General features: G+C 37.3%; 1 protein-coding gene and 1 pseudogene across 4 annotated transcripts in view; one reads left to right on the top strand and one right to left on the bottom strand.

Moving 5' to 3' along the window:
* NEK4 (NIMA related kinase 4) overlaps positions 1-13,438 on the top strand; it is a 32,613-nt gene extending 19,175 nt beyond the window's left edge. For 3 of the 4 annotated variants that reach the window (XM_040628697.1, XM_040628699.1, XM_040628698.1), the window contains exon 15: positions 12,477-13,438. In XM_040628697.1, the coding sequence (XP_040484631.1) occupies positions 12,477-12,569 (93 nt within the window). In that variant the 3' untranslated portion in view covers positions 12,570-13,438. Of the gene's footprint in view, positions 1-10,216; positions 10,256-12,476 lie in introns of those variants that run through there. The other variant, XM_040628700.1, reaches the window with a different exon arrangement.
* LOC121102495 lies at positions 1,121-1,993 on the bottom strand (annotated as a pseudogene).
* Positions 13,439-16,312: the final 2,874 nt, after the last annotated feature.

Below are 16,312 nucleotides of genomic sequence, written 5' to 3' on the forward strand. Positions count from 1 at the left end.
TTGAAATCAGAACGTGTTAGTCTTCCAACTTTGCCCTTTTTTTTCAAGACTCTTTTGGCCATTATTTGCATTTCCATGTGAGTTTTAGGATCAACTTATTAATTTTTGTAAAAACGCCAGCTGGGATTTTGATTAGGATGCTGTAGAATCATTCTCTAAATAAATTTTAGTTCGACTCACCTTACTTTTCTGCTTAAAGTTACTGTTATTGTACTAAAATCTTATTTCTTTTTGAGAGATTCATTATATATGCTCACCTATTTGCAATTGAACAGTAAGGCATATTTATATTTATAGAACACAAACAGTTCTATACCAATTAAAAAAAAATTGCCTTTTCTTGTCTGATACAAAGGTAATAAATACATGGTTGTTGTAGAACATTTAGAATATACAGATTTAAAAATAAAAATCAGTGTACTCTTAGCCCGCAGTAATTCCAGATTTTGTTGTTCATCACTCCATAAATAGTAGTAGCATTTACTACTACTAACACGGTTTTCTAAGCACACTACATGTATTAAGTCATTTAAATCTCCAGCAATCCATTGAAGTTGTTACAAGTGACTCACTTTACAGACGAAGACTCTGAGGCACAGAGAGATTAAATGAGTTGCCCAAAGTCACACTGCTAACAGTTGGCTGAACAACTGGCCTTCAGTGCAGACAGTCTGATTCCAGAGCCTGTGTTCTCAACCACTGTTCTCTACTGCCTTTTATTCTCTTATACATATGTCTGTGGTTCGTTGTGTATGTACGCCTCCATCACATCCATATATGTATCATAGCCTTTTTTTTAAAACCCAAACAGGAAATATATTGTACACAGTTTGTAGTGTGTGTTTTTCACGTAATGGTACAACTGAGCTTAGACACACAGCCAGGTCCTGGTAATAAAAACCACTCTTGAGTGTTCCTGTGCTTCTGAGGCCACTGCTCTTTTCCTGTTCTCCCAGGGGCTAGTTCCTGATTGGCTCATGCAGATTATTCTCCAGCGTGTCAGTTGCATTACATCACACCTGCGTTACGGAAACTTTCAGAGTAGTGCCTCAACAGACATTTTTTGACTAGTTATACTTTAAAAATATTTATATTTCTAGTTTTTTGGTGATAGTAATAGCAACAATGGTGAAGCCTTAAATTCCTAGAAATACAGTTGCTTCTCTACCAGTTCATTTTATTGTTTTGGATTCATTATCTTATTTTATTCAAATACCAGTCTGAACACACATGGTCCAAGAACACTCAAACCAGATGTAAACAGATGTTAAAGATTGATCTTTAAACATCGTAGTCAGTGATGTCACACTTGCCTATGAGCTCACCAACATAAAACTACATCCACACCCCAGTGGCCACCAACCCATTCAGCAGAGCTTCCTTAACTCTGAGTTGTTGGAAGCTAATCGTTTGAACACTCTTGATTATTTTTTTCAAACTCTGAATAGCTGTAGGGATCTCAGCAGAGATTGGTTGGAAGAACCAGCTCAACCTTGGCATACTGCCAAAATGTTGCCAAAGCTTTGAGTAAGTCACAGCAGTGCCAGGGCCTTCTCTGAGAGGTTATAGACAAACTGGGCCATGTCCAGGATGGAGAGTCTGTTATCCTGGATGGCCGCTGAATGTCACTTCTCCAGCAATTTAATAGTAAATGATATCTAAGTGTTGTTCTAATTTTTTATTTTAAAATAATTTTAGACTAGCAGAAAGTTGCAAAAAGAATATAAAGAATTCCTGAATACTCCTCATCTATATTCCCTAATATTACTATTCTGTCACTTTTGCTTCATTATTCTCTTTCTCCACATGTATAATTATTTTTCTATCCATTTATGAGAATGTCTCTCCACCCCTAAATTCTTCGGTATATTTCCTAAAAACAAGAATATGTCCTTATAGGTGTGCCTGGGTGGCTCAGTTGGTTGGGTGTGCAACTCTTGGTTTTGGCTCAGGTCCTGATCTTGGGGTTTTGGGATCAAGCCCCCATCAGGCACCACACTGAGTGCAGAGCCTGCTTGGGATTCTCTCTCTCTCTCTCTGAAAAAAATAAAAGAATATGTCCTTATATAACCACAGCTCGGTGATCAAATTCAGAAAATTAACATTGATACAATACCATTATCTAATCTACAGATCTTACTTAAATTTCACTAACTGTCATGCTGATATCCTTTATAGTGAAAGAAAAAAAAATCTTTCTGTTCTAGGATTCAGTAGATTCAACTCAATCAGGTTGAATTAAATTAAGGATTACCTTTTTAAATAGGTTTATTAAGATACAATTCACATACCATGCAGTTCACTCAAAGTGTACAGTTCAGTGGTTTTTTAATATATTCACAAATATGTATTTGCTGTCACCACAGTCCATTTTAAATATTTTTGTCTCCTTAAAAAGAAACCTTATACTTTTAGCTCCTGGCCCTCTATCTTCTTTCAGTTCTCAGGAACCAGTAATCTGCCTTCTCTCTATATAGATTTACCTATTCTGGACATTTCATTTAATAGAATCATATAAAATATGTGGTCTTCTGTGATGGCTTCTTTCACTTAGCATGATGTCCTCAAGGTTCATCTGTATAGGAGCACGTATCAGTACTTCATTCTTTTTTATGGCCAAACAGTATTCTATTGTATGGATATGCCACACGATATTTTGTTTAATCTTTTCATCAGTTGATGGACATTTGAGTTGTTTCCACCTTTTGCCTGTCGTGACTAAGTTTAGTATAAACATTGGTGTGCAAGCTCTTGTGTGGATTCAGTTCCCTTGGGTGTATAACTAGGAGTGGAATTGTTGGGTCGTATGGGAATTCTGCATTTAAATGTTTGAGGAACTTCCAGACAGCTTTCCAAAGCAGCATAAGAGGGTTCCAATTTCTCCACATCCTAGTCAGCACTTGCTATTATCTGACTTTTTGTTTAGCCATCCTAGCAGGTGTGAAGGGGTATTCATTGTGATTTTTTTTTTTAAAGATTTTTATTTATTTATTTATTTGACAGAAATAGAGACAGCCAGCAAGAGAGGGAACACAAGCAGGGGGAGTGGGAGAGGAAGAAGCAGGCTCCCAGTGGACGAGCCTGATGTGGGGCTCGATCCCAGAACGATGGGATCATGCCCTGAGCCAAAGGCAGACGCTTAACGACTGAGCCACCCAGGCGCCCCTCATTGTGGTTTTGATTTGCATTTCCCAGATGAATAATGATGTTGAGCATCTTTTCATGTACTACTTTCCATTTGTGTATTTTCTTTGGAGATATGTCTACTCAAGTTCTTTGCCGATTTTTAAATTGAGCTATTTATATTTTAATTAATGAGGTTTGAAAATCTCTATTCTAGATAGAAGTCTTATCAAATATCTGATTTGTAAATATTTTTCCCATTCTGTGGGAATGGTAGAATGTCTTTTTACTGTCCCCCCCTTTTTTTTACAGTCTGAAATCCTTGCCTTTATTTCTTGGCCAGCCTCAATGGGCGGGTTGGTCAGGGTGAATCCTATTGGTCTGGGGGCAGCTCCAGGTCCTCCCTGTGGACGCTGGGGTGCTCGGGGCCAGCCTCTCCTTTGTAGGCCCCCACCTTTGGGGTGCAGTGAGTTTGGGCAGGGCCCTGCCCCCTGAATTTCTCCAGCTCCACCTTCAGCCCATCCTTCACCTCAGGTGGCAAGTGCAGCCGCTGCTCCACCTCCTCTTCTTTTTACTTCCTTGATAGTGTTCTTTGAAGCACAAAAATTGTCAGTTTTGGTGAGGTCCCAATTTATTTTTGTTACTTGTGTTTTTGGTGTCATCAAAGAATCCATTGCCAGATCCAAGATCATATAGGTTTACCTTTAGGTTTTTCTCTAAAAGGTTTATAGTTTTAGTTTGTACATTTAGGTCTTTGATGTATTTTGAGTTAATTTTTGTATATGGTTTGGAGTAAAGGTCCATCTTCATTCTTATGTATGTGGTTATCCTGTTGTCTATCATTTGTTGGAAAGACTATTCTGTCACCTTGTCGAAAAAAAAGACGACATACACATGGGTTTATTTTTAGACTCTCAGTGCTGTTTCTTTAATCTGTGACCTTATGCCAGCACTATACTGTCTTGTTAACTGTTCTTTGTAGTAAGTTTTGAAGTCAAGATAGATGAGTCCTCCAACTTGGCTATTTTTCAAAATTGCTTTGGCTATTCTGGGTCCCTTACAATTCTTTGAATTTTAGAATTTGCTTATCAATTTCTTCAAAGAAGCCAGCTGGGATTCTTATATGGACTGCATTGAATCAGCAGATTCATTTGTGGAGTATTACCCTCTTAGTAAAATTAAGACTTTTGATTCATGAACATGAGGTGATTTTCCATTTATTTGGATCTTAGGTTTCTTTAAATAATGCTTTACAGTTTTCAGAGTGTAAGTTTCATACCTCTCTTGTCAAATTTATTCTTGAGTATTTTTTTATTTTGGATGCTATTGGAATTTTATATGTTCATTTGGGATTGTTTACTGCAAATGCATAGAAATAAATTTGATTTTGAAAATCTGGACCTTTGGGTCCTACAACCTTGCTGAGCTTGTTTATGTGTTTAATATCTTTTTTTTTTTTTTGGAGGTGGTGGTGGACTCCTTGGAATTTTCTTTATATAATATCATGTCATCTTTGAATAGAGTTAGTTTTACTTTCTGGTCTTCTTTTCTTGCCTATTGCCCTGGCCGGAACCTCCAGTACAGTGTTGAGTGGAAGTGGTGCAAGTGGACATCCTTGATTTGTTTCTGATCTAAGGGGGAAAGCATCCAGTCTTTCACTATTAGTTGACTGGATTTTTATAGATACCCTTTATTAGGTTGAAGAAGGTTCCTTTTTTTCCTAGTTTGTTGAGTGTTTTTTTATCATAAAAAACTGGGTTTGTCAGATGCTTTCTATTTTGATGACTATATGGCTTTTGTATTTAATCCTGTTGACAGGGTGTGTTACATTAATTGATTTTGGGATGTTAAACCATCCTTGCACTCCTGTGATAAACCTCACTTGGTCATGTTACATACTACTACTTATATGATTGGAGTCATGTTTCTTGTATTTTGTTGAAGATTCTTTTGTCCATATTCTTACAAGATATTGGTCTTTAGTTTTCTGTGATGTCTTTGGTTGTGTTATCAGGGTAATAATGGCTTCATAGAATGAGTTGGGGAGTGTTCCCTAATCTTCTATTTTTTTTGGAAGAGTTAGTGAATAATTGGTATTAACTCTTTAAATGTTTGATAGAATTCACCAATGAAGGCCTCTGGCCTTAGACTTCTCTTTGTGGGTAGTTTCTTGATAATGAATTTAGTGTCTTGTTATACTGAGATTGTCTATTCTTACGTTTCTAATTTTGTGTCTTAGTAGGAATTTGTCCATTTCATCCAAGTTAACTAATTAGCATGTAATTATTAATAGCAGTTCTTTTAAATATTTTTTATTTCTGTAAAGTTGGTTATTTAGGAGTGTGTTGTTTAATTTCCATATATTTTTAAGTTTCCCCAATTTCTTTCTGCTATTTATTTCTAATTGCATTATATTGTGGCTGGAGAACATACTTATTATTTTTATCCTTTAGAATTTATGGAGCTTTGCTTTATGGTCTAGCATATGGCCTAACCTGAAAATTTTCCGTGTGTGCTTGAGAAGAATATTTATATTCAGCTCTCGTTGTGGGGAGTATTTTTTAGATGTCTGTTAGTTCTAGTTTGTTTATAGTGTTGACCAAATAGCTTATTTCCTTGTTGATCTTCTGCCTGGTCGTTTTACCCATTACTGAAAGTGGAGTGTTATGTCTCCATCGATGTCATTGATGTCTCCAACTATTGTTGAGTTTCTTCCTCCACTTCTATCAATTTTTGCTTCATGTATTTTGATGCTTTGATTAGGTGCATATATGTGTATAATTTTTATATCTCTCTGATGGATTGACTCTTTTATCATAAAATGTTCCTCTTTATCTCTAGTAACATGTTTTTGTTTGAAAATCTATTTTAGCTGATACTAGTATAGCCACCTCAGCTTTCTTACGGTTGTTGTTTGCATGGTGTATCTTTTTCTCTCCTTTTATGTTCAGTCTGTTGGTACCTTTGATCTATTATGTATTTCCTGTAGATACTGTATGTGGCTGGGTCTTGCTTTCTTACTCATCCTAACATTCTGCCTTTTGATTGGATTGTTTAATCCATTCACATTTAATGTTAGTACTGAAACAGTTGGATTCATGTCTGCATTTTACTTTTTGTTTTGTGTATGGCTCATGTTTTTCTGTTCCTGTATTTCTCCTTTACTGCTTTCTTTTGCATTAGGTGAATATTTTCTAATGTAGCATTTTAATTTCCTTAATAATTTTTTCCTATATATTTTCCATTTCTTTCCTTAGTGGTTGCTCTAAGGCTTATCATATACATCTTAAATTATCGGAATCAACTTCAGTTTTATAGTCACTTAATTCCAGTGACATGTAGAAATCTTATTCCTATTCCTTTTTTCCCTTTATTGTGACATCATTTTACATATCATACATGTCATATAAATGTTACAAAACCAACATTATCTTGTTATAATTATTTCTTTTTATGACTATGTCTCTTGAAGTTGAAAGAGAGGAGAGAAAGTATATGTTTGTACCTTTTTCTATAGTAACCTTGTTATTTATTCATTTCTGGGTTTCTTCATTTATTCCTGTGGATTCAAGTTACCATTTGGAGTCATTTCCTTAGCCTAATACAGCTTTGCTTCTACCCACCTCCTTTGTGGTATTATTGGCAAATACATTACATTTCTATGTGTTAAAGGCTCAACATTATGATACACTGTTTTTAAAAATTGTTTTTAAAAATTATTAATTTTAAAACTTTAAGTTGTTTAATTTTTGTTGTACACGTTGCTTATTTAATTGTAGTAAAATATGCATAATTTCAAATTTAACATTTTAACCATTTTTACGTGTTTGGTTTAATGGCATTAAGTATTAAGTATGTTCCCGTTGTTGTACCAACATCACCACCATCTATCTCTAATCTGATTTATACCAGCTTACATTGAATAACATAAAAAACTCTGCTGCTTTAAAGCTCTGTATCCACCCTTTTCAGTTGCTGATGTCAGAAAATTACATCTTTATATGTTGTGAATCCAAAAACATAAACTAGTAATTGGCCTTTTTAATACATTAGTCTCTTAAATTTTGTAGAAAACAAAACAAAGGTACAATAGTACTAACTTTGAGACTAATAATTTTTTTTAATGTATCTCTTAATTCATGTAGAAAACAAAGAGTGGAATTACAGACTGTTGTTACATAATACTAGCTTTGATAATTGCCCATGTATCACCTATACTGAGATCTTTGTTTCTTCATACAGCTTTGAGTTACTGTCTGGTATCCTTTCATTTCAACTTAACAGGACTCCCTGTAGTATTTTTGCAGGCTGGGTCTGGTGGTAACAATTTTTTCATCTTTCGTTTATCTGGTAATATCTTAAGTTCTCTCTTACTTTTCCCCCTCAGTTTTATTGAGATATAATTGATATGTAACATTGTGTTTAAGGTATACAACATAATGATTTTTGTATATATTGCAAAATGATTACCACAATAAGTTTGGTTAACATCATCACCTCTCATAGTTATAACAGTTTTGTTCTTGTGATGAGAACTTTAAAGATCTACCCTTAGCAACTTTCCAATGTATAATATCGTTATATATAAAATATATCGTTAACTGTAGTCACCGTGCTGTACAATTACATCCCCAGAATTTATTTACCTCATAACTAAAGTTTGTACCTTTTGACTACCTTCACCCATTTCCCTCACCACCACCCCCACCTCTGGCAACCACGAATCTGTTTTCTATTCCATTTTTAAGATTCTGCATAAGTGAGATCATGCAGTATTTGTCTTTCTCTGTTTGACTTATTTCACTTAGAATAATGCCTTCAAGATCCATCGATGTTGTTGCAAATGTTATTTCTTTTTCTTCCTCACTTTTGTAGGACATTTTTGCCAAATAAAGGATTCTTGGTTGACAGGGTTTTTTTTTTTTTTTTTTTTTTTTTTTTTCTTTCTTTCACTTTGAAAATACTGCCCAATTGCTTTCTGGTCTCCAAATTTCTGATGAGAAATCTGCTAATAATCATGTTGGAGATCCCTTGTATGTGAGGAGTTGCCCCTTTCTTGGTGCTTTCAAGATTCTCCTTTCTCTTCAGCTTTCAAGTTTGATTATAATATGTCTGGGTAGGAACTGTTTGTTTCAGCCTACTTAAGAGTTCATTGAGCTTCTTGGATGTTTATATTCATTTCTTTCTTCAAATTTGGTACATTTTGGCCATTTCCTCAAATAATCTCTCTTCCTCTTTCTTCTCTTTTGGTACTCCCACTATTCATATATATTGGTCTCTTTAAATCCCCTGTGAATTGCTTCATCTGGAGGGGGAGGGGTTTGTAGCAGTTTCGCGAGGACTGCAACAGTGGTCGCCTGCTTCTTTGTGTACACCTCTGTCAGTACACACGTCCCCAGTATTTGGAGGACAAGGTTCTTATTGCCTTCCTTGGTTCCACAAGCTGTGTGCAGGCTGCTCCAGGAACATCTGCACAGCCGCCTGCCACCAGGCTGGGGGTGCTAGGAACTGAAATTGACTGAAATTAACCACAGTTTACCCTGCAAGCCTTGCCCTGGAAGTTGCAAGCCTTTAATAGACTGCAGAGTTCCAAAATAGTTACATCAGGCATTCTGCCAGCACAGTTTTTGTCCGTGTGAGGAGATGTAGTCCTGGTCCTTCGTCCTCTGTCATCTTTCATACATACTGTGTTGTGTATTTACTTTTAAAATCAGTTCAGAGGAGGAGCACCTGTCTGGCTCAGTCAGAAGAGTGTGTGACTCTTGATCTCAGGGTCATGAGTTCAAGTCCCCCGTTGTAGAGATTACTTAAATATTTTTTTAAAAATCAGTTCAGAGAAGAAAGGAGAAACAATATGCATTTATATTAGGTTTTATTTGCATAATTACTCTTAGGTGTAATCTGAAACTGGCCCCTAAGGAGGAGGGCAAGGAAGAGGCAAACACTCCAGATTGGTAGGTAGTAGTTTTAATAAGCAAGGAAACATACATATGAGGTTTGTCATAGGCAGCCACAAGATGAGAAGATCTCTACACCCACCTGCCAAATCTCAGAAGTTCACATATTATATATATAGTATATATTATATTAACTGGGTTCAATCACATACACTGTCCAGATGGTCTCCACACCACATCACAGTTTGAAGGCTTTGTCCTTGGGGCATCCTTTGGGAGTGGGGAAGCCAAATGGAATGCACATTCGAAGGATAGGAGGGGATAGGGAACCTCCAATTGCCAGGGTCAGACTCACAGGTGAACCAGAGGTAACATCCTCTCTGTAACCTCCCCAAAAAGCAGTGTTTTTTGTGTTTCCATGTAAATTGTAATTGTTGCCAGGGGTCTCTTACTTTAGCTTGATGAACTTCCTTTAGTGGTTCTTATAAAGTGGTCTGCTAGCCAAGAATTCTGTTTTTGTTTATCTGGGAATGTCTTTACTTCACCTTTATTTTTGAAAGGTAATTTTACTTGCAAAGCGATTCTTGTTTGACAGTTTTTTTCAAGTACTCTGAATATGTTATCCCACTGGCCCTTGGCCTCCTTTAAGGTTTATGTTAGCTGTTAATGTTATTACTGTTCCCTTGTAAGTGGTGTCATTTTTCTTTTGCTGCTTTCATGATTGTCTCTTTGGCTTTGGCTTTCAGCACTTTTACTTTCATGTGTCTGTGTGTGGATCTCTTTGAGTTGATCTTGCTTGGAGTTCATTGAGATTCCTGGATGTGTAGATTAATGTTTTTCTTTCTTTCTTTTTTTCTTTTTCTTTTTTTTAAGATTTTATTTATTTATTTGACAGAGAGAGCACAAGCAGGCAGAGTGGCAGGCAGAGGGAGAGGGAGAAGCAGGCTCTCTGCTGAACAGGGAGCCTGATGTGGGGCTCAATCCCAGGACCCTGAGATCATGACCTGAGCCAAAGGCAGACGCTTAACTGACTGAGCCACCAGGCACCTCTAGATTAATGTTTTTCAGTGCATTCAGAAGTTGTCAGCTATTATTTCCTTAAATAATTTTTCTGCTTCTTTCTTTCTTCTCCTTCTGATGGTCCCTTTACATTTGTAGTTGGTGTGTTTAATGATGTCCCACATTTTTTTTTAAAGATTTTATTTATTTTAGAGAGAGCATGAGCTGGGTAGGAGCAGAGGGAGAGAGAAGCAGACTCCCCATTGTGCATGCATCCCAACATGGGGCTCGATTTCACAACCCAGAGATAACGGACCTGAGCCGAAATCAAGAGCCGGATGCCTAACCAACTGAGCCGCCCAGGTGCCCCAATGATGACCCACATTTCTGAGGCAATGTTCACTTTCTTTTCTCTCTGTTCCTTGGATTATATAATCTTTATTGATCTATCCCCAGCCCACTTACTTTTCTTTCTGCCAGTTCAAATATACTGCTGAGCCCCTCTGGTGAATTTTTCATTTATTATTGTACTTTTCCACTCCACAGAATTTCCATTTAGTTCTTCTTATAATTTCTCTATATCAGTATTCTCAGTTTGATGTGATGTTGCCATCATACCTTTCTTTACTTCTTTAATTATGGCTTTCTTTAGTTCTGTGAATGGGTTTATAATGATGTCTTTGCCTGTTAAGTTCCAGATCTTGTTACTCTCACAGGTAGTGAGTGCCTCTCTTGCCTGCTTTTTTTCCCCAGTGTACGTGTTGTACTGCCCTGTTTCTTTGTGTATCTCATAGCTGTTGATTGAAAAGTGGACATTTCAGAAAGTATATTGTTACAAGTCTGGGTACTGGCCTTCCCAGGGAGGGGGGTTGCTATTGTTATTTGCTTCTTTCGTGATTGGCTGGATTTTTTAGTCAAGTTAGTTGGCGAGGCCTTGCTTGTGTCCATAGCCACCTTGGAATGAAGTGGGTTTGGCAGAGCTCTTTTGATTCTCCCTTACCCTTACTTCACTCAGCTGTTAAGGTTTTTAGTTGTCAGTTGATGGCTCTCTTGTTTCCAACAATGTCCTGGGACATACATTGCTCCGCAGACTGAGCCAATAAAATCTGGGCTCCTTTGAAGGAATGGTTCTCAGGGTCAGTGTTTGAAATCTGTTTTGACCCAGGGGGACTCCTTCCAGCTCCTTAGTTGTCTCCATCAAAGGAGGCGCCCACAGTTTAGCCTATATATCCAGTGACTCTATCAGGCTCGTCGTTGCCATTTACCACTACTTCCAGTTTGGTTTTGTTTTTTAAGATTTTATTTATTTATTTGACAGAGAGAGAGACAGCCAGCGAGAGAGGGAACACAAGCAGGGGGAGTGGGAGAGGAAGAAGCAGGCTTTCAGCAGAGGAGCCTGATGTGGGGCTCGATCCCAGAACGCCGGGGTCACGCCCAGAGCCGAAGGCAGACACTTAACGACTGAGCTACCCAGGCGCCCCATTACTTCCAGTTTTTGACAGCACTTGTAGGCTTGAATTTCTCCACTCTGTTCTGAACGAGGTCAGTTCATTAAGGAAAAGATCTGGTGCTGCTTTAGGTCTTGTAAAATCTCTGGGTAAAATCTCTGAGCACAGCTGGGAGTGAAGACAATAGCATACTTGTCTGAATGATACTCCTACTTGAGAAGCTCAGTGTGGGTGAGGGGCCTCTCATCTTCTTGGCATGCTTCACAAATCTTCACCTTACGGTCTGGGGCAAAGGTGACCAAGGCCCCAGTATTTTTATTGGCACAGCTACCAAGGTACAGCCTCCATCTTACAAGTACAGCCTGGTGTAAAAAGGAAGTTCCCACCTCTTGGCCACTTGGCTGTACTCTCTCAAAACTTATCCTTAACAACAGATACTGGGGGCAGGATGAGAAATGCTGATGTTCAGCCCTTCCAGGAGTATTGCCTTTGGACTAGGAGCTGGTGGAAAGGGAGCCCTGTGTTGATGGCTTCAGTCTGGTGTAGAGTTTTTGTCTCACTGAGCTGGGACTGGGGAGGGAGGCAGTTGGTCTTAGGTCAAATACCACCTACTCTCACTGGTCTTAGTAGGTTTTAGCAGATTTTCTTGGGGGAAAAAAAGTGTCTTTATTTGCTGCTGTATGCTCTCAGGACCACTTCCAGAGACTTTAAATAGTAAGTTTTAAAATCGGGTGCCTGGGTGGCTCAGTCGGTTAATCGGCTGCCCTCAGCTCAGGTCATGATCCCAGGGTCCCAGGATCAAGTCCCACATCAGTCTCCCTGTTCAGCGGGGAGTCTGCTTCTCCCTCTGCCCCTTACCCCACTTGTGCTTGCTCTCTCTCTCTCTCTCTAATAAATAAAATCTTTTAAAAAAATTATTTTCACCTGGGGCACCTGGGAAGCTCTTCTAAGATTGCAAAAATGTTTTTTTCTACTATATACTGATTTTCTTTTTATGTTCCCCAAATAGGTACGTTTGCAGGAGCACATGGGTGAAAAATATATGGCTTACAGTGTGAAAGCTCGCCAACTGAAATTTTTTGAAGAAAATGTGAATTTTTGAGAATTTAATCTGCCAGAACTAAAGACCTATTTTTAAAGGTTTTTGGCTTAAATAGGAACAAACCCATAATGACGGCTGGAGGCCATTCACCGTCCTTCTTTTTTTTTTTAACTGAGAGAAAAGTGGGATGGAACAGAGTAATATGAAGCAATGTCACAAAAGAAAGAAAAAACCTTTGGCTGTCTTACTCTCTTAATGACGAAAATCTTTTAGACGATATCTGTTTGGTTGCTGTTTACTGAGCCTTAAACCACCAACTTTATATTTAGAACTTTATTTTTTTAAGGTACTAATTAGTTTGATTACAGGGCCATAAAATTAGATTGGACGTTTCATATTATACTGTAGTGATAATGCAATAGGAGAAGTAAATAATATGTCATAGTGATACTAGTTGTCATTGTTAATAACTTTAGGTAGAATTTGATAAATTATTTTTTTAAAAAGTCAATTCATGATTCTGGGAGTAGATTTGAAGATGAAGTTGTATCTACTATTTGAATTCCTTTTTTATATATTGGTGGATGTTTAGCCTTTTATTTTCATTTAACATGAACCTCCTTTATGGTATATAAGAATTGAAACTAAGAAATATTTTGGCTTTGTCAATCAATGTTTTTGTATACTGGTCTTTTTTTAAGAGTAATATTGGCGAAAACATTTCCTAAAACACTAATTCCCTTCCCAATTAAGCAATTTGTAAGTGAAGTCCAGCTTCTTTTAGTTACATTGGATGTATTTATCTTAAGTTTTGTTGTCTTGTACATCAAATTATTGGTTGTCTTTAAATGTATGACTATCACATATTTTATTAGTTGTTTAATAAGGGGTAATTCCCATGTGGGAAATAAATTGTTTTTATGAAAGTCTTGATTAGTAAATTTTCACTTCTATATTCGAGGGACTTTAAAAATGAATACTGCTCCAGAAATGTTTTCACTTTTTACAATTAAAAATGTTACCTTACCTTCTTTGAAAATTACACATGAAATACTCTAATGAATGTTCCCTTTCCAGTCACTTGACAGACTTTTAGTTTTTACTGTGTGCCAGGTGCTACGTCAGGAGCTGGGGATATAGCGGTAAGACAATACTCCCTGCTCTTACAGTGCTCATAGTCTGGTTTCTGAGACCTCTTAGTTTTACTTTGAAGGGTTTCTTAGAACTCAACAGTAAAACCACCTGGTCCCAGTCCCATTTGGGGACAGATCTTTGGCAACCTGGGTCTTCCTAAACTATTCACCATTTCTTGCATGTTTTATGAATCTGCATGTTTCTGGAGAGACATAGTTTTACTTAAGTTTTCTCAGTTACTGCTCTAATGTACATATTATTTTCTTAGACTTTAAAAATTCTCCCCCATATGTTATTATTCTCATTCTCATTCTGTGTATTTTTATTTTGCTTAAACATTCATTTGGTTTTCATTCCAATATCTTTGGGTTATTCTGTGGTTTTTCTTTCTTGAGTGCTTAATCATTTTTAATCTTTTTTATATAATTATAGAACACCTTTAACAGCATGAATTTTCTTCTCATTATACCTTTGGCCACATTTCAGACTTTTGATATTATTTGACATTAATTTTTAAATAATAATTCTAGTTTTGATTCTCTAAGAAGTGTTCCTTAGGGATGCCTGGGTGTCTCAGTTGGTTAAACGTCTGCCTTTGGCTCAGGTCATGATCCCAGGGTTCTGGGATCGAGTTCCACATCCTGCTCCTTGCTCCAGTGGGTGCCTGCTTCTCCCTCTGCCTGCCGCTCCTCTTGCTTGTGATTGCTCTCTAATAAATAAATAAATCTTTAAAAAAAAAAAAAAAGTGTTCCTTAATTTCCACATACAAGGTTTCCTGGCTGTCCAAAAGTAGAGCATTCCTATGAAACCTTTGGTAAGCTGAAATGGTGAAAGCGAAGAGTATCCCCGATTTTCTGAAAGCTTAAGACACACCACTTTGCTTTTACAAAACACCTACAGTAGTACCTGTTTTTGCTAACTGAAAAAAATCTGAAGAGGATTTTTGCTTTTATGAAAAAAGCCATTACTGTAGAAATGTAAGCCTTTTGTAAAGGGAAAGTGGCATGAAATGAGCTTTTGGAAAGCAGGGGGTACCTGTATTTCAAAAGCCAAGAAAATTTTTATCTCCTTGCTCCAGCTACATCGCCATGTTGTTACTGAATACGACCTGCCCAACTTTTATTTCTTGAAATTGTTTTCCCTGTGGCTCAGATGACCTAACATTGGAATGGCCCTATGGGCATTTAAAAAGGTGAATTGGTTATGCATAGACAGAATCACTTGCCTTTCTATATTATTCAAACCTATGTAGATAAGACCTGATCAACAGAGTTATTGTGATGATGGAAATGTTCTGTATCTGCATTGTGATAAGGTAGCCACTGGTCATATATGGCTTTTGAGCTCTCAAAATGTGGCTAGTTTGAGGAACTCAGTCTTTAATTTTCATTTAAATAGACACATGTGACTAATGGCACCATATTGGATGGTGCAGCTCTGAATCATTCACTCAGTGAATATTTACTGAGCACCTACAAAGTGTCAAAAACTCTTATAGGTACTATGCAAACAGCAAAGAGCACAACAAGATCGCTGTTCCCATGAAGCTTACATTCTGGGTGGGGCCAAGGGAAAAATATAATGTGGGATGTATCAGTGCACATAGAATAATGAGGCATCCCACTTTATTTTGATAGGTCAGGAGATGCTTCTTTATAGTCACATGTGAGCAGAGACTTAATGAAAGTAAAGAACAAGTCATACATATCTAAGGGAAGATGTTTCAAGTAGAGAGAACAAGTGCAAGTCTTCCTCTCGATCTCCTGGTCCACAGACCAAAGGTGGTGTTGGTTTCCTACCAAGAGTGCAGCTTTGCCAACTCTTATGTATGTAACATTCTTTCTTCATACATGCCACGTCATATTTAATACATAATGATTTTTTTTAAAGATTTTATTTATTTATTCGACAGAGATAGAGACAGCCAGCGAGAGAGGGAACACAAGCAGGGGGAGTGGGAGAGGAAGAAGCAGGCTCATAGCGGAGGAGCCTGATGTGGGGCTCGATCCCAGAACGCCAGGATCACGCCCTGAGCCGAAGGCAGACGCTTAACCGCTGTGCCACCCAGGCGCCCCAATACATAATGATTCTTAACAGTGACATCTTAGCAGCTATGAAATGCTCCTTTTCCCCATTTAATGCTTTCTGGTGTTAAGTATCTGACCTTCTCACCATTACCCATCCCTTCTGCCTGCATCTGCCTAATATATCCTTGTTCCTATTTTCAACCTTTGGGTGTCATTGTGAAAATACGAGGTAACTTGATTTTTAACACTTTTTGGGAGTTCCTAACTTTTTAATCACATTTATTACTCTTAATGATATGCTCGGTCTTACTTCTACTGTCTTAATTTTTATCTTTTTTTTAAACCTTCCTGACTTTTGCTGTATTAAGGTCTTTGCTCTCATTTTTTAAACATATTAAGTCCTATTTACTGGTACTGAGAAATAGAATGTTATCTATAATAACCCTCCCACTCCCATCCCACACACAAAATCTTTAGAACATTTTTCTCTTCAGCCTTCTGGAAAATTTAAAAACAATAGGTTTCCACTTTGGTCCACCTCAAGTAAAACATGGATTGAATTTCTGCTTAACAACAGCCTTATTTTAGTGGTACCAAAATACTACACCTTCCCACAAATTTATATGAGTAAATTTTTTCATA

The sequence above is a fragment of the Ursus maritimus genome, unplaced genomic scaffold (assembly GCF_017311325.1).
Source record: "Ursus maritimus isolate PB19 unplaced genomic scaffold, ASM1731132v1 scaffold_14, whole genome shotgun sequence".
Lineage (NCBI taxonomy): Eukaryota > Metazoa > Chordata > Mammalia > Carnivora > Ursidae > Ursus > Ursus maritimus.